At 43.3% G+C, this 27049-nt stretch overlaps 1 protein-coding gene across 1 annotated transcript; it reads left to right on the top strand.

Annotated features, from left to right (window-relative positions):
• Nucleotides 1-70: 70 nt before the first annotated feature.
• On the top strand, nt 71-26102 carry LOC146189726 (serine/threonine-protein phosphatase CPPED1-like). The gene is made up of 5 exons (XM_084604492.1): nt 71-838; nt 5613-5822; nt 8545-8774; nt 19480-19672; nt 20339-26102. Exons 1-5 carry the CDS (start codon nt 640-642, stop codon nt 20539-20541), a joined length of 1035 nt encoding a protein of 344 aa, XP_084460618.1. The 5' UTR covers nt 71-639; the 3' UTR covers nt 20542-26102.
• The last annotated feature ends 947 nt before the right edge of the window (nt 26103-27049 follow it).

Genomic DNA, 27049 nt, shown 5'->3' with positions numbered 1-27049 from the left:
TTCTTTTCCTCATGAACACCATTTTAATATGGCGACTGTGCGTCTACTTGGTTAATTGACTATCGACGCTATTTGATTTCCATTTAAAATGTTCGCTGTTCTGCAGAACTTCAACTATTTGGTCGGTGGGAAGTTTCTGTGAAAGAGGAACGTTGTTAAAGCTTATAACTACATTAACTTCTAGCAACGCTTCCTTTCTGGATAAATGCCCTATATGTGATCAACGAAAGTATGGTACGAAAGTGCGAATTTGAGTCGCTTTTTGCGCAGCGGCTGTCGCTGTAGTGCAGTGGCTGTAGTTCTCGTTTTGAGCTGTGTTGGGTAGGAGAACAATTCCCGTTTCGTGCTTCAAGAAATAGGTCCCCACTTGTGTCGCGAAAGTGTTCGAAGATACGTGATTGTTTTAAACGTCATAGAACGGATCAGTGACAGCGTTTCGCTTCCGCTGCAGCACTTTGAAAAAAAGTTTCGCCGGCAGCATGTGACGCAAAACCCCAGCTGCGCCGCACGGTTGCTTCGATATCTTTTTTTCTTTTCTTTTCGTGGGTGGCAATTTTGCTTTTATCCCCGAGCACTTATCTGCTCTAGGCTTGTCGTGACCCTACCACGAACACCGTACAACTTTAATTCTTCACGTGTATGCTCTTTGCGCACTGCACTAAGCTTGCCGTCAGGTGTGGTTTCCGCTTGATTCCGCGATTTTCCCTCCCTGCTATGCCGAGTACCGTTCAGAAGTCGTTCCAGCCTTACCACATCACCGAGGACGAGCCAGCGATGACTGCAGCCGCCAATTTCAGGTTTCGCGCTCGTAACAGGACCTACGAGGGTCTCACGAAAGGTGAGAGGAAGCGTTTCGCGCCGACTAAGCAGTCTTGCCATTTGCGTCTCGCTACATTTGTTTATTTGCATGCGGTGCTGTCGTTTTCTGCTAATTGAGTTATTTTCGCATCGCCCCGAAGGTTTTTTTTTTGGAATTCGTGTGTTGCCGATCACACTCGGTCAGGAAAACTTGCAGTTTGTGCACGCCTCGATCTGCAGAACCATACTTATTAATACGGAGGGCCGTACGGAGTGATCGTTGTGAAAGCTGTGAACATCTTGATGAACATATTGGCAGCGCTAACAGCTGCGTGGTTTTCGCGAGCCATCTGTAGTTCACTGGAAGATGCCCCTGCAAAATTTAACTATGGGCCCTTGGTCATTAACTTATTTGTTTATAATTAGTCGCATTTACCCGCAGTAAGCAAGATGGTCATGCATTGGTTTTGTATTTTTAATGCGAAGCATTTAACCACTAGTTAGCAGCTGTGTGTGTGTGCGTGCTTTTTTTTTTTTTTTTTTTTTAAGCATTCATTTCACTCGGACAGCGTCTGCGCAAGTGAAGGGGCTTCTATTTGATCGACCTGCTCAGAAAACGGAACCATCATTTAAACGGAAACCTTTCTTTGGTCTTTTCTGGTCAAAGAGTGAAGCGTTTCTATTACTGAATCAATTGTCATCAAAAAAAGAGAAGGCTCTCTTCCAAAAAAAATGTTATGTCATCATCTCCAGACCCCAGCTTAGAAATTCTGCTGGGGTTTCCTCATTGCCTGTGTGTAAAGCTAACAAAGTGAATCAAATTGAAGAACAATTTGGCAGAAAGCCAATAACACGGACATTGGTTATTATTTTTGTATTATATGTGATCTGAAAATTTCATTGAAGAAGGACAGGCTGGTATGAGACCTATAGTGCCAAGGGCAGTAACCCAGTAAACATAGTATGGACTGCCCAAGTAAAGACTAACAAACTGCATGTCAAGTCAGAGAAGCATATCTTTCTTAGCCGTGGCTAGGATTTGACAAATTGGGTCCCAAACATGATTTAAACAATTTTGCTCTGTTTTAAATTTTTGACTGTATTCTGTGGATACCGGTTTTGGTTGCTATTTATATTTGCAAAATAGCTTTTTGCCTATTGTAGTTATTCAAAATCTGCTTGCTTTTTCTGTTTATTATCACTGCAACTGTACGACATGCTTGTGTTGGTTCCCTGTTTTTTGAGAACTGCAGAGGGGAAGCAATACGAGTTTGGCCATCCTTACTACTTGGCAGCACCAGTTTAAAAATAGCTGATAAAGAGCTCTTTCGAGGTTCCTTCCCTTGGCTACTGTGCCTATGGTTTTGTTGTCCAGTATATTGAACATGTTTTTTTGGCACCTGTTCATTCAAGAGGATAGATGCATATTGGCATTATTTCATTTATTTACAACATACTGCTAGTCTCCACTGTAGGCTTTTACAGGACAGGGACAAATTATATGCACACTAAATATACATATGGGCACAGACAGGCTACTGCAGAGGCGATAAAAACAGCAAATCTTTGTAGCACAATAGAGTGAAATAAAAAAAGGCCATTGCAATCCAATAGGATAAATCACGCACAGAGAAAGCAAAATAAAAAGAAATGATTCCAGGGTAGTGCACTCATTACCATAAAAGATTTGACGAGCCTTCCAAATAAGCATCTAAAGAATTACAGGTGACAACACCATTTGGTAACCTATTAAAATCTCTGATGGCTTAGGGAAAGAACAAAAATTTGAATGCGTCACTGTGAAATCTGTACTCACTAATGTGCGTAGTATGCTTTGTACTCAAGTTTTTCGGGTTAGAAAATGACAAATATTTATTTCTACCTACCTTGAATGCATCGTCTAAAAGTAGAAAAATAAACTTGAATCTCAGGAATTTGGTTCGATCATGTATTGTTGGAAGACAAGTTTTGCTGAAATAAAATTGCAAGGGTTCAACGCTGCTGAACCAAATATTGAGTGAAAGCATTAGCTGCGGGTGACCGAGTGTTCTTCTTCTTTTTTTCTTCTTCCTCAGCCCACATATAAAGCCCCACTTTAACCAACCCATATGAACGTGCCTTAGTGGCCTATAGGGGTAACGTGAATGCCAAGGTCCTAGCAGGCTGATTCTGACATAACTGTCCCATGTGAAACGAGAGACCCAAGTTGGCAGCTCCTGCCAGCCCACACCCTAGTGTCACGTGGGGTGTGACGTCACAGCGTCACGTGGGTAAGACATAACTGCGGCCGGGTCACGCGAAGGCTTGGAAGTGCGAGTAGTATTGCTTTCACAATAAAATTAGCTGTGGTTTAGCTTGTGGTTAAGCCTGAAGTTACGCGAGAGCAATCTGCATGCCCATGCTTAGGTTCGGCTTGAAAGTAAAGACATGGCTTTTGCGCATAGTTGTCTACTCTATGGTTTCAGCTTTATTTATGCCGTATGAGTACCCCTTGCCTCTCGTCGTTGACCATTCTCATTTGGGTTTATAAGACCTAGTGGTATGACATCGTCTCTATGTCAAACTCCGGGGCACACTGCCGTCGTCGTTCGCCTCTACCAACTACTGAGTTATCTGTCCTCTTGTTCTTCTTCTTCTTCTTGTGGTTCTTTTTCTTGTTCTTTTTTTTCCCTTTCTCTTCTTTTTCTTCTCACGGACAGACCCAGCGAAATGGAGAGACTGTGGTCAAGGTAGCTCTTGCTACAAAAGTTCCGTAGGGGATTCTCTACGGTGCTATTTGTTATAAACAAATCTAGTGGCCTTTCGCTGAACGCTTTCTAGTCAATCAGTGCAGTAGTTAGTCGATGGAAACCGACAAGGCGTGCTATATTCGAGTACTGAACAAACAGGTGAATTACTATAAGCTAATAATTTTGTGTCAGGTGAAGCAGATGTTGGGAAACGCTTCAACAAATAGAGTGCAGTGAGTGCTTTAGATGTTATGTATGAAACATGTCTGTTCCATATGAAGTCTGGGGAAATCAGAATTCCTAAGTGTTACCAACTTATGCTTAGCAGGAGATACCAGGAAGAAAGGAGGGGGGGAGGGGGGGCAGTGCTGCAGATAAGCCAGAATCGACAACACTGGATTGCTGGATATTTTTCTCATCCTCTAGTTTTGAAAGCAGTTAAAGGACTCATATTTCCAATGGGATCAAACTCTAAAATGAGATTAGTAGCTTTAATGATGTAGCCTCGTGATTGCAACATTTAAAAGATCAAACTGCTCTTTATATGCAGTAGAATAATCTATTGCTTTGGAATGCTTGCAGATTGTTGCAGGGGTGGAAGTGCTGCTCCATTTGCTCCAAACTGCTTTTCCGGCTTCATCCTGCTCCAAAACACAATATTGCTCCAGAACTGCTCCAAACTGGCTGCCTCAATGTTCCGTCGTCAAATTTAGCAGAACACAGATTTTTGCCACCCAAGGGGCCATAAATGATATTTCCTCCAAAAATGTGATTCGATGTAGTTTGCTTAAGTGACAGTGAGAAGCACGTGGGGCAGTGGCATGCTGCGAGCTCCGTATACACGCTCTATGGGCCGCTTTAGTCGAAATAAAGGCAGCACAACGGTGGCAATTATAATGCACCTCGTGCTAAGCTTAATACATATAAATGTTTCATAAACTAAAAAAAGCATAGAGCATAACAAATTTGTGAGTAAACTTAAAAAAGTCACAACGACCGATTAGAGGGAAATAATTAGGAAAAAATGTTTTGTGCATTTGATATAGGACCTTCCCCAAGCCTTTTGAATTGCCGGTTATGGCGGGTTATGGCGGGTACCTCGAGCCGTTGGGAAAGTTGTCTGACAGCACAGAGTATCTAGAGTTGCTTTAAGGGTTCAGTTGTGAAAACAAGTAGGCACTTCACCATTGCGCCTCTTTGTTAGTACCAAGCGTGTCAAGCCTATATCAGACAAAAGCATACTTGAAGCTTAAGGGGATGACTCCACAAAGGTGCCATTCACTAGACATATTCTCAAGAGTGTTGGAAAGCTATAAAGGGCCTATTGCCAAGGTGTTTAAGTTAAGAAAGTGCCAGTGTTGCTCAGGTGAAAGCGGGAGCCACTGGCAGAAGGATATGGAGCATAAGAATCTGGAAGAGGAAAACATTATCTTTGAGTGCAGTTTATCCTTCCTGAAGGTACTAGTGACCAGTGCCCTCAAATTTTTCAGCATAGGGATAGTATCAAAAAGGATATGGACAAGGAGAGTGGAAATGTGCTGGTCACTGATCTAAACTCCATACTAGGGGTGGTGCTCGAGCTTATCAAAGTGATAGACTCCATGTTTCAATCTATTATGTCAAAATAGTCAGACTTAGTTATGACGTGTAGAAGCAAGCATTTGGCTTGCTGCTGGTCTTTTCCAAATCGTTCCACAGGTCAGTTGTGTTAATTTAAATATCTGCACATATTTTGGATGTTTGTCTTGTCAGAGATGCAGGTGTAGTCAGCAAAGCATTGAACGGTGAATAGAAAGGAATGAAATTGGCTATTTTTGTATGTCATAAACAAAAACTTCCAATTATTAAAAGCTTGTGACCCCAGAAACTTGCTCCAAACTCTCATTTTATTGCTCTAAAGCTGCCCCAGATTGGCTTTATTACTGCTTCTTGAGCTGCTCCAAAATGCTCGAGCTTGCTTCCACCCCTGTTGTTGTCTCAGACAAGTGTGCATTGTTTATGTTTCTTTCTTGAGATGGTTTGCGCATTTCTTTCGAGGAATAGTGTAGATGTTTTTGTTTTTTTCACTTCTCTTTGTGGTTGCAGAGAAGGAGGGCCAGTGGAAAGGCCCGTTCTTCTTCATTCAGGCTGCAGACACGCAGTTTGGCATGATCGAGGGCTACTTGGAGAAAAAGGAGAACCCTCGGTGGGACAAAGAAATCGCACTGACCGAGAAAGCTGTCGAGGCTGTCAACCAGATGGAGCCTAAACCACGCTTCTTCGTTGTCTGTGGGGACCTTGTGGATGCCATGCCAGGTGAGAGTGAAGGGAATTCGCATGGTAATACAAGGTGGTGTAGAAACATTTAGAGACATACCTTTGTATACAACAGATAGCATTATTTATTTATTTTTACACATCATCACCTTCAAAATAATACCCTTGTGTGGCAGTGCAGCATTTTGAGAATATCTACCACTACTGGGATGTGTCCTCAAGGCCTTCTGTTCTGGGATTTCTGCTGGATCTCCACAGGATCTCCAAAGGATCTTCGCAGGGACATCAAAACGATGACCTTTGAGCTGGATCTTCATCTTAGGGAAGAGGGCGAAGTCCCTTGCAGCTAAATTTACAAGCAGGTTGGGTGTGGAAGTGGGATGACAATGACATTTCATGCAGTGAACTTGCGTGTGAGTGGAGCTTGGTTACAGAGTGTGTTGTTGTTGCGGAGCGTTTTTCGCGTTCCACAGATCCAATCACTTTCACCCGACGTCCTCCGTCACAAATGCCTTAAAACCTTACGGTAGAGCTTGCTATTTACAGTCTCGCCCTGGGGAGTAAATCCTTGGTGTATAATGCCGTGAATGTTGAAGAAGACAGTGAGCATACACTTGGTCAAGTTACAGACCTACCTCACCTTTTTCGTTCGATCATGGGTTCGTCCACCCTGGTTCCACCAGCCAGCCTTTATTCGCCCTCTGTTGAAGTTGCTTACCGTATTTTCTAGTTTATAAGACGCATCCCTCATTTTTAGAGGCTCTCAACAAAACAAAATTGGTATATAAGATACACATAAATTTATTCAGGTTAGGGCAGTAGGGCTTTACAATATATGCTTGCTCGACCATCGCGTGCTACATGCCTGAAAGAAAATATGTTACGTGCACGTGCAAATGGTAGAAAAAAAAAGGAGGCAACACTTGTGCTTGAAAAAACGCTCACTTAGAGCAAAAACATTTTATTACTCAAATCCTTTAAAGGCTTCAGCTTGGTACACGGTCACCGATTTCTCGCGACAGCGCTTAGGCATAATCAGTGCACTCATAATCAGTGCGCTGATCGGCGCCGCACGTGCAAAGCACATGCAGGAAGAAGAAAACACATGCAATAGCCACCAAACGATGTTGTAAATCGTAATTGGAAGAGAAAGTCAGCTCGATTTGGCTTTTATTGGCAGCGTGGAAAGGGCGAGGAGCATGGATGTCGCCACCTTTCAGAGTGCTGTACAATTCTAGAACACTGTGATGACTGTAAATATTGTAATCACAGGCGTTGTTACCATTACTGTTTTGCGATAAAGTTCACCAATGAACATTTGGCAAAACGAAGAAAAACACTCATAAGACGCACCGTTGTATAAGAAACGCTACCGAAAATTTTGTTTAAAAAAATGCGTCTTAGACACTGGTAAATACAGTAATCTCAGGATTGTAGGATCATGCCTGTAACCTAAACCCTAATTTGGTCGCCAGTAATGACATGTTGGCAATGGCAGGAGTGTTGTGGATTGTTCCTTGACAATTGCTCAGCAACAAGTTGCTGAATGGTTTTGGGGTTGAACTAGTTGAATGTCTTCCTGTTCTCTCGCAGTCTTTTGGTGATTGATGTTCTGTCGCTTTTAAATCATGCCTAGCACTCAAAATGACTCATTGTATCATAGTTAGTCATAAACTCATACTCTGTGGCATGATACCATCTCATATTGTAACGAACGCAGCTTGGGCGTTGAAATTACTGCAATTGTAAGGCAAGGGATGTAACTTTATATACTCTCGCTCGTGTGCATAGCCAGTCTCTACTGAGGCCTAGTTGTTGTGGCTAGGTATTGTTATTCATTATGAAATGGAGGAGGAGGAGTCACTTCTTGCAAGTCTCTGCACCATAAAGTGTAGTTTGGCACCACTGTACTGTGTCCCTTAGAAATATGATGCACTGTGAAAAGGATTTTCATCAGGGCCTTTATTGCATTTACTACATGCTGTTTAGTTTTAAAAATGGAACACTAGCATAATTATATTTTTCTGATGGTTGACCGAGCCACAGAGTGGCGGTAACAGAGCAACAATGAAAACGTTCCGCCCTATCACAGTGTACTGTTGCTTCGTGCGGTTGCACCAGTAGCAATGACAGGCGATGATGTCATCCTGTGACGCGTCGCCAAGGAACATCTCCTGATGCGGTTACCGTTTGAGACAGTCTTCCACTGACTCCCGGGAACATTCTATGTATATGCTGAATAACCCCCACTACATTTATTTAGGCCATCTACTTTTCTTCAAGTATCCCGCACAGTCAATAAATAAGCATTGAAATATTGCTGGTGTTATGTTTTCCTATAAAGCATCATGTGGGATGTTTCTATATTAGATCTGCCATATTGGACAAGTGTTGTGATTTCCGTGTTTTGTGTCAAACTCTTTTCAGGAGCCCAAATATCTTTTTGCATTTTTGAAAAAGGCAGCCCAGGGGTTTTCTGAGGCTCATGCATTTTGCTGAAATCTTTGCCATTGCTTCTCGTCGGATTGGTAATCTTTTTATTCCACATTTCACAGCCCTGCAGAGTTTGTTTTTCGACCTCAGTTTGGGCTATTTTTTTTTAAGCGACCTTTTGTTCTTAATGCCACAATCTGCCCGCCTGTTAATGTTTTGCTTTTGCATGAAGGTGTAAACCTCAATCTTATTTTTAATCATTTCAAATTTTTCATGAGTGTCGTAGAAGTCCTCTGCTGACAGGGCTTTGGCCGTCTTTTGGCTCCAGGGAACCCGGACAAGGCAGCGCAGGAGGCGGACTTCAGGCGCGTCTTTTCCAAGATGAGCAGCGACGTGTCACTCATCTGCATCTGTGGCAACCATGACATTGGCAACCAGCCGACGCCTGCCAGCGTCGCTGGCTACAGGGCCAGCTTTGGCGACGACTACTTCACCTTCTGGTGTGGCGGCGTCATGTGCATTGTGCTCAACTCACAGTTCTACGAGGACGCCTCACTGGTGAGCAAGGGAGATGGGGAGGCCCCTGAATCACCCTTCGTCCAGCATTAGTCACATAGATGTTTTTTTTTTTTTCCGAGGAAAGAACAGGGAATTGTTTTCCTTCTTCTTCTTCTTCTTTTTTTTTTCTTTTTTTTTTTTTTTAAAGAAAGGAAGCAGCGGTGCAGTCATTTTAGATAAGAATGGATGGGAGATATTTTGCCTGGTTAAACAAAGACATGCGCAGCTAATGAGAGGCTGGACTTCAGACTTCCACAAGTCATACGCAGTGTTATACCTGCTGAGCTGTGGCAAATGCTCTCCTCTTTGCTACTTTCATTGGTGTTCGTGTTAAGGGTGGACAAACTTTATAACAACGACAAGGGGCACATATGGACAGCAGAACATGTGCTTCCTTGAGTGCTTACATGCTTATGCACTATGACAGGCGGATCACTTAATTCACATTCCATCATTTATGCTCGTACACATTCACTCACGGCCACTCACCCGCTGTGGTGGCTCCGGAGTTACGCCATCCCTCGCTCCACTCTCTCTATTCCCTCCTACTGCAGTGTATCACACACCATACCATCTTCACTCACCTCCTTCTGCCTCCCATTCTTTTTTCCATTGCTCTTGTGCCTTCCTCTCCCTGGGCGGGGAAATTTTCCTCTCTTTACTTTCCTGCCCACCACCCATTGCCTCTCGCCCTTCCTTTATGCTCTCTTGCACTTTCCTCTTTCCTTCCTCTCCTGTTCATCTCTCTCGCACTCTCCTCTCTTGTTCCTCTCATAACAGGGAAATTTTCCTCTCTCTACTCCCTGCACCCAGCACTCATTGCTTCCCAGCTTCTTTTTTCCCCCCTCTCCCAGTTCCTCTCCCTGTCTTCTCTGAACTTGGAGACTGAGATTTTTCTCTTTGTTTTGCCACCTGCCAAATGGGGCTTCAGATAGATTTAATGGCTTTTTCGCTAGTGACTTATTTACTGCTAGTGCACTAAACATGGAATACTACATAGTATCCAGAGGCATTAGTTTTAAGAATGTCATTCTTGCATTTGTAAGGGTTCTTTTATGTATGGCATTATTTTCTATTGCGGTCAGAATTTTTTTTTTTTTTTTCAGTTTGCTTCTTTTAAGTATTTAAACAAAAAAAGGGCTGTAACAGCAGCATGCCAGTTTATAATTCGCGATTTTTTTTTTTTCTTACTGCTGTCATAGTGGACATCATAACTTGCCAACTGCTGAAAATAATTGCTGCTGCAACTTTTGTTCTTCACATGTGTCAAAGCTGAAAATTTTGATACAAATCTGGAACGGCAGGCTGCAAAATGACTTTTCCCATTGCAAGACCCAAATTTGCTGCTGCAAATTGAAATTCCTTCTGCTTTGAAGATGCTGCATGGAATTTATTGTCATTTCGACCACTCTACCTGCTTTTTTGCTGGCGCCGATTTGCACTGTGTGGCGCAAACCTCTCCAGGCATATTATTCTCACCTAGGGACATTTCTTGCAGGACATAAGAGCTCTCCCCAGTAGCAAGTAAAGCTCGAAAAAAAAAAATGTTAAAGCTTCTATATTTATTTTCTTTTTCCACAAAAAATGTGCAACCGTGGAGGACTTTCCTTTGAGCCATGCTCCAAAGTGTAACGCCATGGCCGCTCGATGGAAGCACTCTAGGTGCAGCCTGCCGCATCGCCCGAAACCGGCGGGAGGCGCCTACTTCCCGTCGCCACCGCTCGGTGAAAGCCACGCGCAGAGAGCAGCGCTTTGAGTATAGTGAACTAGAATACTAGTTCACTATAGCTTTGAGTGAGGCGTCGATATGGTAGGAGCCTGTTATTTTAGGATATAAGAGCTCCGTTTAACACATTTAGCAACACGAATTTGTGTATGCTGTCAAGTCTAGTGTGAGCATGTCGCCGCTCGGCAAGGATGTATACTGGAGTGTACATTAAAAAAATTAATGTGACAGTAGTTCAAGACCACTCGATCGGAGTGCTCGCATTACCGTGACGTTGCATCCAGGTCATGTTGTTTTTCATGTGAAAATGTTGCCCAGTTGTGAACAATTCGAAGCTATTCAGAGGCCACGGTAGCCTAATGCATAACCCTTCAAATCACTTACGTCGCGAATTCCGTGCATGTTATTTTCACACTCTTTACTTATTCCTCCATACAACTTGTATACACAAAATTGATGTCAGCCTGTTCTAAGCTGACAGCGCTATCCAATAAAAAATGTGGTCCTACTGTGAGCAACCTCTTAAAGTGCGACTTATAGCCAACTTTTTTAGTCTCATTCTCTGACAAATGTTATGGTGGAAATAGGGAGGCGTTTATTAGGTAAAATCTAGATGATAGCCTGGGATATTCGACTTAGTTGGAGACCTTAGACTGTGTATGCCAGAACGCTCTCCGTCACGGCTCTCCGCATTGTGCGCAACCGGTCAAAGTAAGCGCGCTTCATAGTGCCGGCCTTCCTCAAGGTACTATGTATATGTGCCGAAAGCTTTTTATTCCTATTTTTATTTGCTGCTCGCAAACCCATATAATTTTGTTGGTTTGTAATTTAAATGGAAGGACGCGCATCGAGTGTTTCAGTTGTGAAACTAATTCTTACCTGCGATCACAAGAATGTAACATTCAGCACATTTCCGTAGAACATCAAGGATGTCAACTGTCATAAGTTCGAAAAATACATTTAGTATTGCGAAGTTGTGAAATACTTCATTGTGCAACTGCAGCCGAGCTTCAGCGAGCAGCTCGGTGCGCTTATTGCATGGTCACATAAAAAAAGACTGAGAACCTTCCTTGAGAGAGGTTTATGCCATATCCTTAAACGTCGCTCCACTGTTGAGTTGACATTTCTGGCCCAGTTTGCTATCAGTGGGTGCAGAAACTTAAAAATACCTTGTATAGCTCTTCAGCATGGGCGCGGTCATTGTTTTCACAGATTAGCTGAAGACACTGTGTACAGTGAGGAAGCAAAGCTGAAATTAAAAGTTTGCACAGCTTGCTGCTTCGCTGGACCTGTTGAGACTTCAATATCCGGTTAATGAGTGTGCACGGAAGCTGACAAAGCTCGATTTCTTCCTTTGCGAGGTACATCAAGCCTTCATTGTCGTTGTTTTTCATTAGCTCGTGCCACCTTGAACATCCCATGTTTTCTCATTGTGCCACGTTTGTCTGGCCATATCACCACCAAAAGTGCCTCTTGCCAAAGAGGCATTTTTCCAATTTTTCGCTGACAAAGCAGGCACTGGATTTTCTGTGGAACAGGTCTTTTTACTTTATCGCGTCGGCTCAAAATCTGAAGAGTATAAACAAATATTGTATGCATAGGTTTCTTTGCTTGCAAGGCTACTCAGACCAGCGGCAAAATTTAGAGCAAATTGTATGCTTATATAAAAAAAATCCCTTTGTACCTTTTCCTGACATGTCCTCGCAACATAACCTGCGAGAAAAGCTTCTGGTGTCACCTCAACATGTTCATCTGCTTGACGACACATCTTTAAAAATCCTAGTTCATTGGCCAGCTCCCCGGTAACTATAGGTCAGTGTGAACATCGTGACGGGAACACAGGAAAAGAGGACGACACAACTAGCGCTCTTGTGTCTTCTTCTTCTCCTTTATTCCCATCACGTTGTTTGCGCTGTTAACCTATAATGAATCACCAGCAAGCCCAGTCTAGTACCCCTGGTAGCAGGTTCAGTGGCAGCTGGTAAGGCATTATGTTTCAGCATCTGGACTTGTTAACCTCAGCGCAGCTTTCATTTCAGAGGAAGTGGGTGCACTTCCGCTCCTCGCTGCTGCCATCGCCTGAAGAGAGCACAGCATAAAAAATTAGAGGGTCTCTTAGATGTCTAAGAGGAGAACGGCGAAAACCTACCCTTCTTCTATTGTTTGCCTCAGTTGCAGTCTTTCAATTCGTCGTTTGATATAATGGTCGTTTGGTAGTCATGATGAGTCATGCCTGCCTAGTCATTGTAGTCCTTACCACTCATGGCTAAGCAGGTTTACTCATTTCCAATCAGTTGTGGTCATTACAAGTCGTTGTTTGATGCGTTGGTCATAAAAGTCATTTTAGTCATTGTTAATCATCATTAGTCATTAGCATTAGTCATTACCTCTATCTATGTATGTTTATAACTTTTATTCATTAGCTCTCACCATCAATCATTTTCATTCTTAATCTCCCTCCTCACATGATTGACATATCAGTGCACAGATGTGACGCACAGCTTCTGCACACAGATTTTCGCTCCATAAGCTTGGAAAGGCTTTCGCCTTAAAAAGCAAATGCGTCTCGTCGCGACGTTAACGTGCTTGCGCACGCGCACTCAATAAAGTTTGCGTTGACCACGCAGACACGAGGCGAAAGCGTCCAGAATGGAAGCAAACCGCGCGCTCAGAGCCGGCGACCGCTGCGGCGACGTCTCCCCGAACAGTGGCGCCCTCAGCAGAAATGATGGGCGCAACTGTAAACTCCCCAAGGACACGCTTGCCCATTGACGGCGGCGCGACACAGCAGGCTGTGGTAATGCTTAGGGCCACTAACGTAGGAACATCATGTCACTGTGACCTGGATTTTAAGGATTCAAGTTATATATTGACCTCAGAAGTCCAAGATGCCCAATTCTACTACAGTTTTGTTTGGAATGGTGCAGATTTTTACCAAAAATTAGCTTTTTTGTTAAACCATGTGAAAGGAGCAACCCAATTTGGCAGCTCCTGCCCATGGCATAGGGGTAACATGAATTCATGTCATGGCAGACTGATTTTTTTATGAAGAGACCGTAGTTATGCCTCTTCGCGGTGTAGCCGCGGCCACCTGAGGTCTTGAAAACCTACCGCAGTGTAGCTTTCGCTACAATAATAAAATATGATGAGCACTTCTGAAAGAAGAAAACAGCACACTGAACAGCATATTAATTACTAGTATTTTACCAAGAAATGTGGTCATATGGTGGGATATACTGCGGATGACAAGGTTTCATGCACGATGTCTCATCAGGATATCTTATTCGATTGTCAATGCCTGATCGAATTCTTCTGCCCTGGCTTCTGCATTGTTTATTGAAGTGCTCGATTGTTACAATGTGAGATAAGATTTTTTTTTTAATTTGCACCATAATCATGCAACACGTTTTGGACTAATGGCTGTCCTTTTAAAGGGAAGCTGAAGAGTTTTTCGAATTCATTAAGATGCTCACGTGTGGATGTGGGATCCTTATAAATCGGGTGAAATTTTTTTGCACATTCATTGCTTAGGAGCGACGTAATCGCCGTTTAAATTTGCGCGGTAGCTCCGCCCCCCGCCGTCCGCCGAGCGCTGCTGATGACCCTGACGATGCGAGCCGAAACCGGAAACCGCGGAGTGATGACGTCAAAACTGGTGATCGTCGCTTCGCAGCCTCCGCGACCGTACTTCTTTCTGCGTGTGTGCTTGCATAAGCTGCTTGGAGCTGCACTGTTTCTGTATTTGTGCGTTTTTGTTGTAAGGTACAGAAACGTGTACAGTATATCGAGTGACGCGGTGGACCCATCATGCCGGCGTTCTGCGCAGCCTTCGACTGCACGAACACCGGCACCCGCGACGATGTGATCTTTCATTATTTCCCGCAAAATAAGAAGCTTTCCGCGAAGTGGGTCACTGCAGTTAAGCGAAAGGATTTCAAGCCGTCAAAGACAACAGTGCTATGCTACGAGGATCAGTGCTATACTACCGTTTGCTCGCCTCAAAATTCACTCATTGTATCCTGAATGCAGTTTGACAAGAAAAGTATACTTACCAAAGGACGTTTCCAATACGTGGAGGTGCTGACACTTCGCTTTCGTTCGAGTCAAAATCACCGCTTGAGCCAGCATTGTTTCTTTCTTGGGGAGGTTTGCTCTGCATAGACCGCTCCCACCGACCGATTTGCGCATGCGCCGGGTTTCCGCTTGTTGAAGTCGGCTGGTCAGCGCGAGCACATACAACTACACTGTCCGCAATCTCTGCTTTACATGAACTCAACGCATACTTCCCATACCTCACTGCCGAGAAAAATTTGTTGTCGTTATTACAGTGACTGTTGATGTTACAGTGACTGTTGATGCAAAGCAAGCGCTCTAGGGGCCTTATATTTTGTTCAACCAGTAGCCTCCGATTCAGTTGTGAGGAGCTTGTCGGAAATAAACGAGGGCTGCGTACAAAAAATCGTATCACGGTAATTTATGGTTCTGGTAATTGATGGTTGATTGGTGTATGATAGGCGATGGCGAAATAAAGAAATTATTGCAATTCATTGATGAATTAAAGAAAAAATGAATAAATTGAATAAAGAGGGGTTCAATGGTGTCAAAATGCTCATGATTTTATAAGCCGATGCATGGTGATGCTAACAGAATTTTAGATTATGTAATTAATCAATTATTTAGTGACCTAATTGAAAAAATGAGAATTTAGAAAAAGGGGTTTCAATGTTGACAAAATGGTCGTAATCAAAAGCTAGTGTTTGATGATCTAATAAAGAAAATTGAAAGTGTGTATTTGCTCAAATATCTGAAGTAACAAAAACAAAAAAAACAATAAATGGGGTTCAAATGTGCTAAATTTCATAAAACAAAAAGTCAATGATTGATAGGCTAATCAAGAAAATTTAGAGTGGGAACTGACCAATCATTTATTCGAAATAGAGGAAAAACTGAAAGATTATGAAGATGGGTCAAGTACACAAAATAAAAGTAAATGCTTGATGACGATAATGAAAAAATTAAAGCATAAAAGTGACCAAATAAATATCTCAATGATTGTATGAAATGAAAAAGTGCACTTAACGATGTCAAACTAATTTTGACACTTTTAGATTACCTTTTTTAATAACACAGGATTTTCAATCACTTCAGTTATTTTTGATCAATTACGCACTCTAAATTTTGTCATTTAGCACCCTCTAGCATTGACTTTTTGTCCTGGGCATTTTGACACCTTTGAACCTCCATAATTTTTTGAATTTTGACTTCTTCAAGTATTTCAGTTAATTAACCGATTACACACTTTAAATTTTCTTTTTTAGTATCATCACGCTTTGGCTTTTTATTTTGAGTATTTGACACATGATCAACCCCCTTTTTCTAATTCTTCATTTTTGAAATATTTCAATTACTTAAAAGATCAATTACACACTAAATTTTCCTAATGGCATGATCAAGCATTGGCTTTAAAGTACAAATAATTTTGACACCATTGAGGCCCTGATTTTATTTTTATTTTTTTTTTTTCATTTAATTACACATTCTAAATTTTCATAAACAGAACCATCTAGCACTGGCCTTTCATTCAAATAATAGGACACACGTTTTCATTTTTCAATTATTTCAACTAATCAAGTGGCAAATTACACTAAATTTTCTAAGCATCATCAAATTGTCTTTTCATCTGAGCGTTTTGAGACTATAGAACCATCCATTTCCCAATTTCTTTTTTTCCTTATTTAATCAATTAATCACATTGATTTCATTAGCTCATCGTCACCTATCAAATACCAATCAATTATCAATCAGTATAAGGACAAATTACCAGCGTAAGGATTTTACGCAGTGCTCCTTATTTCCGACATGCGATGCCAACAACTATTACTTCTACTACTACAACAGCGCCGACGGCTATTCGGCCAAACGAGCTGTATAAGCTATTGCATAAATACATAACACTAGAGTAATATATGTGCTATGTGCTGTTACAGCGCCCAGGAACGAGACAGATGAATTTTTCCAATGCACTAAGGCATACACACGAACTAAAAATTGTTCGGAAACACGGCGCGCAGGCTGTCTGGGCGACTGGAGCAGCCGGTTGACTACATGTACCAGCATGCACCGCGACAGCGGCAGCATCGTGAAACTGGCCGGTGGGATCAATCTATTGGTTCGAACATATAGGCCATGACACCAAGATCATTCGGGTAATCGTCCATGTGTTCCATTGTCATATAAGAAGCAACCCAGCAGCATCAAACACCGTGCAGCGGCGCGACCGCGCCGGGCCCACCGAGCAAACACCTTTGTTCACGTCACAAGAGGCCCAACCAATCACAGGAGGCAGCGCGGCGCGCGAGGTGGCCCGCCCCTGCTGCTGGACTTTTCGCCAAAATAAAATAGGTTTGCGCTTTCCCTTGCTTGATTTTGATGAGAAATTCGAATTCCGAGGGTGGAAAATAGTAAAGTGCACCTCTTCACTCAATTTTTCTGGGAAACCTTTCAGCATCCCTTTAATAATGCTTCATGCAGTGCCACTAGCCCTTGTGCCTGTCGCAGGTGTGACATTGTCCAGCCCTCATGCGAGCTATGCAAGCTCAGGCAGCATTCCATTATGGTTTTTATACATAGTTGGTGTTATCAGTGGCAGTTGACAGTTGCTTCAAGAACACAAATCTTCATTGACTCTGTGTCCCTCTGTCTATGCAAGCAGCAGTCGCTTTCTTTGTTCTGCGTAAGTAGTTTTGTATTGAGTGCCTTGCGTGGTACACTCAGTTATTGCATTCACTGCTTGAGAGTTGAGTTGAGACATTGGTACATTTGCAGAGTTAATGTGTCTTTCTGAAGGTGGTCTAGACCAGATTTCTTTGAACTATTTAGCCTACCCTAAGAAGAGTTATAGTTTGTAGCTCAGCCCCATTCATAACCACCCCGCCAGGGTGGTGCAATGGTTAGCCTGACTACTATGCTGGAGTGCCTGTGTTCGATCCCGACTGCCGCCGGTCGCTTTTCGAGGGAGGCGAAAAGCAAGGCACCCGTGTGCTGTGCAATGTCAGTGCACATTAAAGAACCCCAGATGGTAGAAATTTCTGGAGTTTTCCACTACGGTGCCTCTCTTAGCCTCATTTGCTTTGGGACGTTAAACCCGTAAAACCAAACCAAACCATTCATAACCGCCATGCACTGCTCCTCCTTAGACAAAGGAAGCAGAGCTTCATTAAAGTGTTTCTCGTTACTAAACCAGCTACATGTTACTAAACCAGCTAATGAGCAGCTACATTTTTTAGCCTCTTCACTCGTCAGGGAATTTGAACTGAAATTATCAGGGAAAACCTGGAAAAGTCAGGGATTTTGTGGTTTGCTGGGCACCTTGGGCTTAGTTGAAGAGGCGCTATATAAGAGGGTGATTTCAAAAGTAAGGTCTCCAAAGGGCTACGGCCGCAGGGAAACGTATTTGTGTAGCTGCTCGCCATACTGCTGTGTTCATCGTTCCCCGTCTTTTAAACAAGCCATAACTCAACGCGAAAGGGACTGTCAGTCTTGGCACGGCAGCCATTTGAAATGAAGCTCCCATTTGTCGCTATCGCCAAGTGCGAAGTTCGCGCAGTTATTCGATTTTTTAACACCAAGGTCGTTCAACCAATCGAAATTCATTGCAAGTTAACTGAAGTGTACGGAGAGCCTTGCATGGATGTTAAAAACGCCCGCAAGTGGTTTAGGGAGTTTGCAGCTGGTCGCACTGAAATTCACGACAAAGGAAGAAGCGGGAGACCACCAATTTCTGATGAGACGGTCATGAAGATCGAAGAAATGGTGCGGCAAGATCGGAGGATCACACTCGGCGAGCTCTGCATTTTGGTTCCTGGCGTTTCTAGAAGCACTACTCATATTATTTTGACAGCAAAGTTGAGATATCGGAAAATGTGCGCAAGATGGGTTCCGCGAATGCTCACGGGCAACCATCAACGGCAACGCGTTGACTCCTCCCACGAATTTCTTCGGCGTTATGGAGATAAACAGGAGACCTTTTTGGGTTCCATTGTTACGGGTGACAAAACCTGGTCATTCCACTTTACGCCTGAGACCAAACAAGAATCAGTGAGTGGCGGCATTCCTCTTCGCCCAAGTCGTGAAAATTCAAGTGAACATAGTCTGCCGGCGGCAGTCATGGCAACTGTGTTTTGGGATCCAAAAGGGGTATTGTTGGTCAACTTCATGGCTCCTGCCGCCACATTAAACGCGGACAGATATTGTGAGACGCTTAAGAAACTGAGATGGGTGATTCAAAATCGCAGAAGAGGAATCCACGACAACTCTACCCCCGCAATGCCTGCCAAACCGTCTCTCTCCTGCAACAGTTTGGATGGGACGTCACCATCCTCCCAACCTACAGTCCAGACTTGGCACCAAGTGACTGCCACTTGTTTCCAAAGCTACAAGAACATCTCACTGAAAGGCACTTCACCGATGATGACAAAGTGAAAGATGCGGTCAAACGCTTCTTCAATGGCATGGTGGGAAGCTGGTACGACATGGGCATACAAAAACTGCCCCAGCGTCTGCAAAAATGCATAGAACGCCGCGGCAGTTATGTGGGAAAGTAGAAGAATGGTCTGCCTTTTAAGTGATTTGTAAATTGTTTAAAATAAACATTTCTTTTGATTTATAAAAGAACTGAAGACCTTATTTTTTGGGATGCCCTCGTATCTACGTCAGGTAGTCTCTCACATAACGGGGGGGGGTAAAGAGTAAAGACCACATGCTGATGAGTATGTGTGGCCTGGAACCAAAGTGAAAGCCAAATTCGCATTCGACCTAACCGTGCTGAAATTTCTGTCAGTTTTCTTACTCCGGGTTATTGTCGTCGGGTTACTTGAAAAATGCCGGCCACTGAAAACTTCCCCGCTCCAGAAGCAAAGATGGCGTGCGACCCCCGTTTCAGCTTTAATCTATATCTTGTGATTTCGTTGTTGGGTGCAGGTTCAAGAGCTGGCCCGTGAGCAGGACTCCTGGCTGGACCAGCAGCTGGAAGAAGCGCAGCGCAGCGGTGCCAAGCACGTGGTGGTGTTCCAGCACATTCCTTGGTTCCTCAGGAATTTTGATGAGGAGAAGGAGTACTTCAACATTGTGCTCGACCTGAGGCTGCGTATGCTTGACAAGTTCCACAGAGCCGGTAATGCGTCACAGCGCTCTCGTATCATCATTGAGCTCAGTAGCTCTCGAAAAAGAAGTGTCCTTACAGAATTTCTTATCAACTTTGGCTGAGTAGTTGCGGCACACAGCTGCTGTGCCCAAGGAAACAGATCAGGTAGCACTATCATTCAGTACTTCACATTAAAAAGCGTTAATTGATTTATCACTAAATACTTGCATGCCAGAGCAGCACTATGGGCAAGGGGATGTGCCACAGTGGAGGATTCCCGTGTAGATATCTTAAAGTGCAACCTAGAGATATTAGCACAATAGCATTAAAGGCCCTGCTTATCAGAAAATCCAGTGTTCTCATTGTTCATTGTCAATCTTGTTCATGTTCATTATTCATTGTGAGACATGCCCTGGGCAGGTGGTAGTTGGTATGTCGTGACATGGCCGATCATTGCTTGCTTGACGAGTTGTATGACGAGATCACGTGACATGGCCTAGCTGGCAGCAGCTTTATGAAGGCTGAGATGGGAGTCATACCTGGGATCCTTGCGTCCCGAGTCAGACACTCTACTCCTAGGGCGTGCAGGCATACTAGAAAAAAAAGCAATAAATAAGGGAGTAAATAAGTGAATGTACATACGAGCGACTGAATGAAATCTGTCCTTTCCTCCCTTCACCCCATCGGCATGAAAAGGTGTGCGGGTGATCTTCTGCGGCCACTACCACAGGAATGCCGGCGGTTTCTACAAGGACATGGAGCTGGTTGTGACCTCGGCTGTTGGGGCACAACTGGGCAATGATGGCCACGGCTTCCGCATTGTGAAGGTACACGACGACAAGATCGAGCATCGGTACCACACGTTGGATGATGTCCCGAAGGTGGTGAGCCTCCAGTGACGAGTGCCCCCAGCCATAGATTACGGAGATCCCCTTCTGACCGTCACGTGACGCAGCTGAGGTCGTTGACCTGTGGGTGCATGAAAATTGTCTTGTATTTTTTCAATTTAGGAGCTCTTGCCTGGTGGAGTGCAACAAATTGCGCATAAGTGGCTGTGTAATCTGCTGTTGGGTCTAACGATCAACCACTCCACTGGTCTCTTCAGATCAAGGGTTCTCAACCCTTTCAGCCTCAGGGTTCCCTACCAGATTTGAAAAGGTGCCACAAACACCCCTAGGTTCCTTGGTCCTCATTTTTTTTTCAGTGAAAAAGGAACCAGCATAGAAACGAACAGCTTTTTAAAAAAATGTTCGATTTAAATACTTGTACCTTACTGATAAGCAGTTACAACCTGATTTTCCCCCAAATAGAGTGGTTAAGGGAAAGATTGGGTTTTAAATCCTAAAACCACTCCGGGGAACCCAGTGTTGAGAACCCCTGCTATATATTATGTGCCTGTTGCATCATCGAGGCTGCTTGTTAGCGAGGGCATGGAAGCTCCTAAATGTGTGTGAGCTTGTGGCATTTTGTTCGACAAGAATGCGACGGACTATCTAGGAATATAGCGTATTTTTTTTAATCTGCTATCTTATGTTTTGACATAACTGGTCTGTTTGGTAATATTTTGCCTCAATGGTAGGCGAACTGTAGAAGCACGAAAGCTCTCTGCTGTTTTTTTCTGAAGGTGTTGTCCTATCTGGTGAAGTGCACCAGACTATCGACGAGTGGCCATCTCATTTGCTTTATGGCCCACTGACTCACCAGTCTGCTCGCTTAGAATTTATGGGCATTTTGTGGACAGTTCTGTGGTGCTTATCTCGACTAGGCCGCCTTTTAGAGCATGACCTCAAAGAAGCCCACTTCCGTAACAAGCTGCGAGCCACGCTGTGAGCGTGTACCAGCTCGAGGTATTTGCCAAAAGTGTAGTTTATAGTGTAGCATGTTTTTTTTTTTTTTTTTGTTCGTTTAACCTTTAATCTTTGTTTCATTTTGTTGATTTAAAGGGACACAAGCATGAAATTTTACGAGATCGACGGAGGATATGGCTTGCTTCCACGTTCATAGGGTTGCTGGCCAGTAAGTTTTAGTCATAGCAGCGAGTCATAGTCGTCAGCGTCATGACTCTCGATGGTGGTTAGCAACCAGCTTTGACACTTCCATCCATCTGGAAAAGTGACATCAGTTGACACTTTAATGCCAGTGGAATTATAAATGTCACTTTTCTTTGCGTTTCTGTCCAAGAATGGTTGCGCAGAGCTTCAGAGGCCCCTTGCCAGCATGTGTGGAGACAGAAGGAGATAAGCTCACGTTGGAAAGTTCCAAATCCTCATGATTGCTGACCCAGCCGCCAGGTTTAATGCAGCTCATAGAAGCTGTGTGCTGGCATTGACCGAAACGGAAAAGAAAGTCAATATGGGGCTCGTAGTAATATAGTAATATGTGACTCTCATTTTCGCGATTGCTCAGTCTGTTGGAAATTTTTCGCGACAGAATCACCAGCATGCAACTAGGGCAAGTATTCTGTGGTCAGCCTTGACTGGTCGCCAGAGCTCTTCTGTAGCAGCTTTGTTACATGAGCTTTTTACTATTTTTCATCTAATGGCTCTTGCCTGTATGGGTGTTGCAGGGCATATAATAGCAAATAATTACTTAGTTTGCTCTCAGACATAGTGGTCAACGACATCTTACTGGCTTATACTGTCAAATCTGGCTACAACGAATTTGCGGGGGCCACGAAAAATTTCATTGAAGCAAAAACTTTGTTGTCGTGAAATCGGACCACAACATTGACAGGTTGCACTGACATGTTCGTGAACAATTTTATATTGCGGAAATGTGTCAGCTTTGGCCTTTCTTGGTTTCAAAACTGGTGCCTTGATGCAATTTTCTTTGTATTCCAGGATAACAGCTGTGCCTGTTCTAGGTGTATCACGAACAAAATGAAAAAAAAGGTTACTAAAAGTAAAGGTGCACGTAAGCTAAACTTCCCGCAGTGGTTTTACACGCTAGTTCGTCATGTCACCAGGCAGAAAATGACCGATGCTGGCGCCAGTGTACAAGCACTTTGGAACGAGCCACTGCTTATCGTAATTGAAGAAACGTTTTAACTTGTTGTCGGCGCGGTAGCTTTGTGTTAAGTGAGCGTACATCTGATTTCTGCTGCCAAGACGAGGGTGAAAACAAAACAGGTGAAAGCCACTTCACACCAAAGGCCAAGGCGTGACAAACACGGAGTCCTGGCTGTCAGCAAAATGATAAAATGGTTGGGCACTGGATTGCTTCTTTATGCGCGTATGTTTGCACATTAATTACAGTTCCGCAGAGAATCTCAGCAATATCGAGAAGAAACTGACTTTTGCTAGTGTTTCTGGTAAGACCGGGTGCGGTAAGCATATTTTCATGCAGAAAAGAAATTGTCTGGTTACACATGGAAATATCGAAGTGGAACTTCACTTCACTGGGAGAGTAAGTAATTCCGTTGCCTTATATGGCTTCTCGATGGGGAATCGAAAACACTGTAAACTGCAGCTGTTTTAATTTACAGCCTTGCCGAAAAGTCGTCAAGGCTGCATGATTGTGCTAGACGAGGTATTCTTGACAGGGTATCAGGCGGGGCATCTACCGACACTTATATTCTCACCTGGTCAGTTTTAAAACTGGAAATGCAGTCTCTACCGGTAGGGACAGGAGTACCATTGTATGTCCACCAAAAGGAAGCACTTGCCCTCTTGAATGCATGCATTGTCGTGTACGAGGGGTCTAGCATAAAAGATGACCCCACATGAAGTGGCAAAAACGGGAACATATTGCATATGCGGAGTGGACTGCTGCTATTATCACCATATACTGTCAGTCTGTTACTGAGACTTATGTGAGGTAGCTCACGAAGCCAAAGCTTGATTGTTGTTGCTCTGAGCAGTAAGCTCAGGGACATCTTCTGTCTCGTGGTGGACTCTTCGTTATGTCAATGTGATTAATGGTGCTGTTTGGCCAAACAGTTGCCCCTGTTATATGAAAACTCAACGAGTCACATACAGTGATGCACACGTTTAATGAGAACGCTTAATTGACGTTCAAGCTAAGGCAATAGCAGCATTCATTCTTGTTCATTGAGAGGAAAGATGGACACCATAGTGGGTTAGGCAGGCAATCTATACCACAGAACTATAACCTGCAGCAATTTGGGCCATACTCTGCGTTAATGCACCATGCTATGAGCAGACATAGACGTCGCAGAAAGCTTGACAAGGCTGCTTACTTTTTCGGCAGGCGGTTGCATACCATCATTTCACGTTGCAAGCCCACGGGTTCAATCCACTCATACATTTTCATGCGTGTGTTTAGTCACTAAACGTATTACACGACCAGATTCGTCGCACTTTTTAAAAGTATCGGCCTGTAAGTCATGTTATCCATTAACGTGGTCACTCAAAGGAGTTTAGTGTAGCTGCTTCGGATATTTTTATTGTCCGCAGTTTTTACATGCCCGAACTGGGAATTCGTAACAACCAGGTATGTATCGACAAGGTTTTACCGCATACATGTATGTTAGTCACTTATCGCCAAATATAACACGCTGGTTTGTGTCTCTACTAGGTGGTAACTTGTCGGACATGTCAATATTTACAGTGTTAAGGGACAGGGAATGATGGACCCTGTGTAGGGCCTAACAGGCCACTATGTCTGGCAGAAGTGGCTGAAGGGAAACAGCCGTTCCTATTCTAGTTGCTAAATTTTACATGCTTCCGCTGACGGTTTACCTGAGAAGCAGTACTCGCAGAAAAAAAAGAAGTGTGTAATATTCAGTAAATTATTTCACAGCCGTAATATTAAGGGCATGATAATGCCTGCTTTGTTGGGTGTAGTTCTACAAATTGTTTTGGCATGCGTGTGTGTGTGTGTGTGTGTGTGTGTGTGTGTGTGTGTGTGTGTGTGTGTGTGTGTGTGTGTGTGTGTAATATGGCTACACATATTTTTTTTTTTTTTCTATAATGCTTTCTTGGTTTCACGTATTTCACCAACGAAAGGAAACTACTAAGAGCAATGTGACAGTCTTCTTGTATGACTCGTGTTGTTATGGGCCCTCTAAGCCTATGGACTATGCTTGGATTTTGAGTGCCATCATTGATCGGAGTGGGAGAACCGAATTCCTGGCACTGTCGTCCAGAACTTAGCCCAGTTTTCCGGGCGAGTCGGCATGGCAGATGGTCGAAAGATGCACTGTAGCTTAAAGATGCCACTAACTTTTAATGCGGTCTACAACATGTTGCTAGGTATCTTTATTGAAGCAGTTCGACCAAGGCTGGTAGGCCGGACATAATCTCAACTCGTTTGCTAATTGTGTCAATGCTTTATGTACTTCAGTTGTATGCTATACTATACTATGTAAGCATCGTTTGGTCAGCATGTAGTTAGGTGATTCTGCAATGTCACAGTTTGGGCACGTCGTTAATAGCTGGCCAAAGAATTCTGGAGACATTGAAGGCGTTGACATGTTGGTCAAAAGCTAGCTGTACCAAAGCATTGCTTGAATTAAAAATTTCAGCTTTAACAGAGCTCAACAAAGAGTGTTTCAGTTGCCAGGCATACGTTAGCAATGCGAACAGCTTTCATGAGCTTGGGCTTATTGGAATCATGTGAAGTTTTGAGTGCTCATTTGTCTATGATTTTGCTCGACGTTCACTTTTAGCATGTGAATATTATGGTTCCTCCGTTGTGCTAGCTTGACTACCACGGTGTACGAGTGCATTTTGGTGATGGAAATATCTTCTTGGATGCAATTTTGTGGGAGGACTCAGTCTTCGCAAATGCTCAGATATCGCTCACTTGAGTCGAATAATTGGATGCACAGCTGTTGGACATTTCTGTAGGCTCAAGCATTGCTTTCTTTTCCATCACGACATGTCAGAATGGGGCGCACGTATTGATGCATGTTATCATTGAGTGTTTGCCTTCACTGGCTGATCGAGTAGGCGGTGGCGTCAATAGTATATATATATTTTTAATGTGAATGTCAGCGATGCCTGAAAAAGTAGGGACAAAGGCACAGTGACCTGTAGTTTTATTTTTCTAATGCACGGTCACATTGATTTATCATTTCACAGTGCGAGAGGTGCATGCTTGCGAGCAACGTCTGTTTCTGTGCGACACGTAGAGTGTGTACACAAGAGGCTGACATGATGGTTGATGCTAGGATGCCTTAATTTATTTTGTTGGCGTGGTTACTGTCTATTTTTCCTTGGAAGTCGTGTCACGATGTGGCTCACGGCAGGGCTTATATAGCCGAAACAGTTTTTGTGAAGAATAGTCTGAGCATTTCTTGTAAAGGAATGCAGCTGTGAGGATTACATTCTATTGTGAACAACACTGATGGATTTGAGTAGGATGTAGTGGTTGTCACTGCAAGCATGTGAAATTTGATTGTGGTGCTTAAAAGAAGGAAATATGCACTGTAAGCTGGAGCGTGTCTCCTCTACATTAGCTGTTGCTTTGTCGAATAAAGATTGTTTTCAGAACAGCAGTTTGTGTGGCCATGTCAACAGCTTTGTCTTAGTGTAGCGGCTAGCCTGAAAGAGTTGCATCTGTTTTTGTAGATGCAGTTAATTATGCTTATCGTATTTATAATTTATTATACAGGGTATATTACGGGCTTTGTTGCAGGCATATTTATTCATTTATTTATGATTCCTCACAGGGTCCAGAAGGGCATTCAGTAAGGGGGACAAAGAATATTGTGTACAAATGAAACAGTACAGTGCTAGTTGTACATGGCAAAACTTAATGGCGAAAATTATACATGGATGCAAAGTACTTAGTAGTGGCATGAGTGCAAGATATGGCAAGAACATAATAAAGAAAAGCATCGTTACACTAATGTCAATTGCTGAATACGTAAAGTGTTCAAGAAAGCAAAACAAAATTCGATAACAAAGAAACAAAAATACATCGTGATACTGCAGAACATGAGATGTTTGTGTAGCTGGTTGGGGAATGTGTGCTGTTTTCTGGTGCATGCGATAATGTCTGGAAGAATACCAAAGAATGATGGTACATAGAAGTGTGGATGAATCATTATGGGTAATGTAGCTACGAGGGTCATCCCAAAATTAAGGCGTCCAGTTCTTTTATAAATCGAAAGAAATGTTTATGTTTAGCAATTTGCAAATCACTTAAAAGGCAGACCATGCATTTTTGCAGATGCTGGGGCAGCTTTTGTATGCCCATGTCATACCAGCTGGCCGCCATGCATAGGCTTTCATCATAATTATGATGAAATTTCATCAGTTTTCAGAATTCTTCTTTTCGATTGTGATTAGAGGCGAAGTGCAAAAGCAACCATGTGCTTTGCAATGCCAGTGCACATTAAAAGAACCCCCGGAAGGTCAAAATTAACCCGAGCCCATACTTCCTCATAGTCAATGTGTCACTTAAGCACATTAAACCCGACATACCATACCATAATGCAGG

The sequence above is a fragment of the Amblyomma maculatum genome, chromosome 5, assembly GCF_055883805.1.
Source record: "Amblyomma maculatum isolate TAMU_Amacu chromosome 5, ASM5588380v1, whole genome shotgun sequence".
Classification (NCBI taxonomy): domain Eukaryota; kingdom Metazoa; phylum Arthropoda; class Arachnida; order Ixodida; family Ixodidae; genus Amblyomma; species Amblyomma maculatum.
Note: the sequence above shows the minus strand (reverse complement) of the source record. Positions and strands in the feature narration are given on the sequence as shown.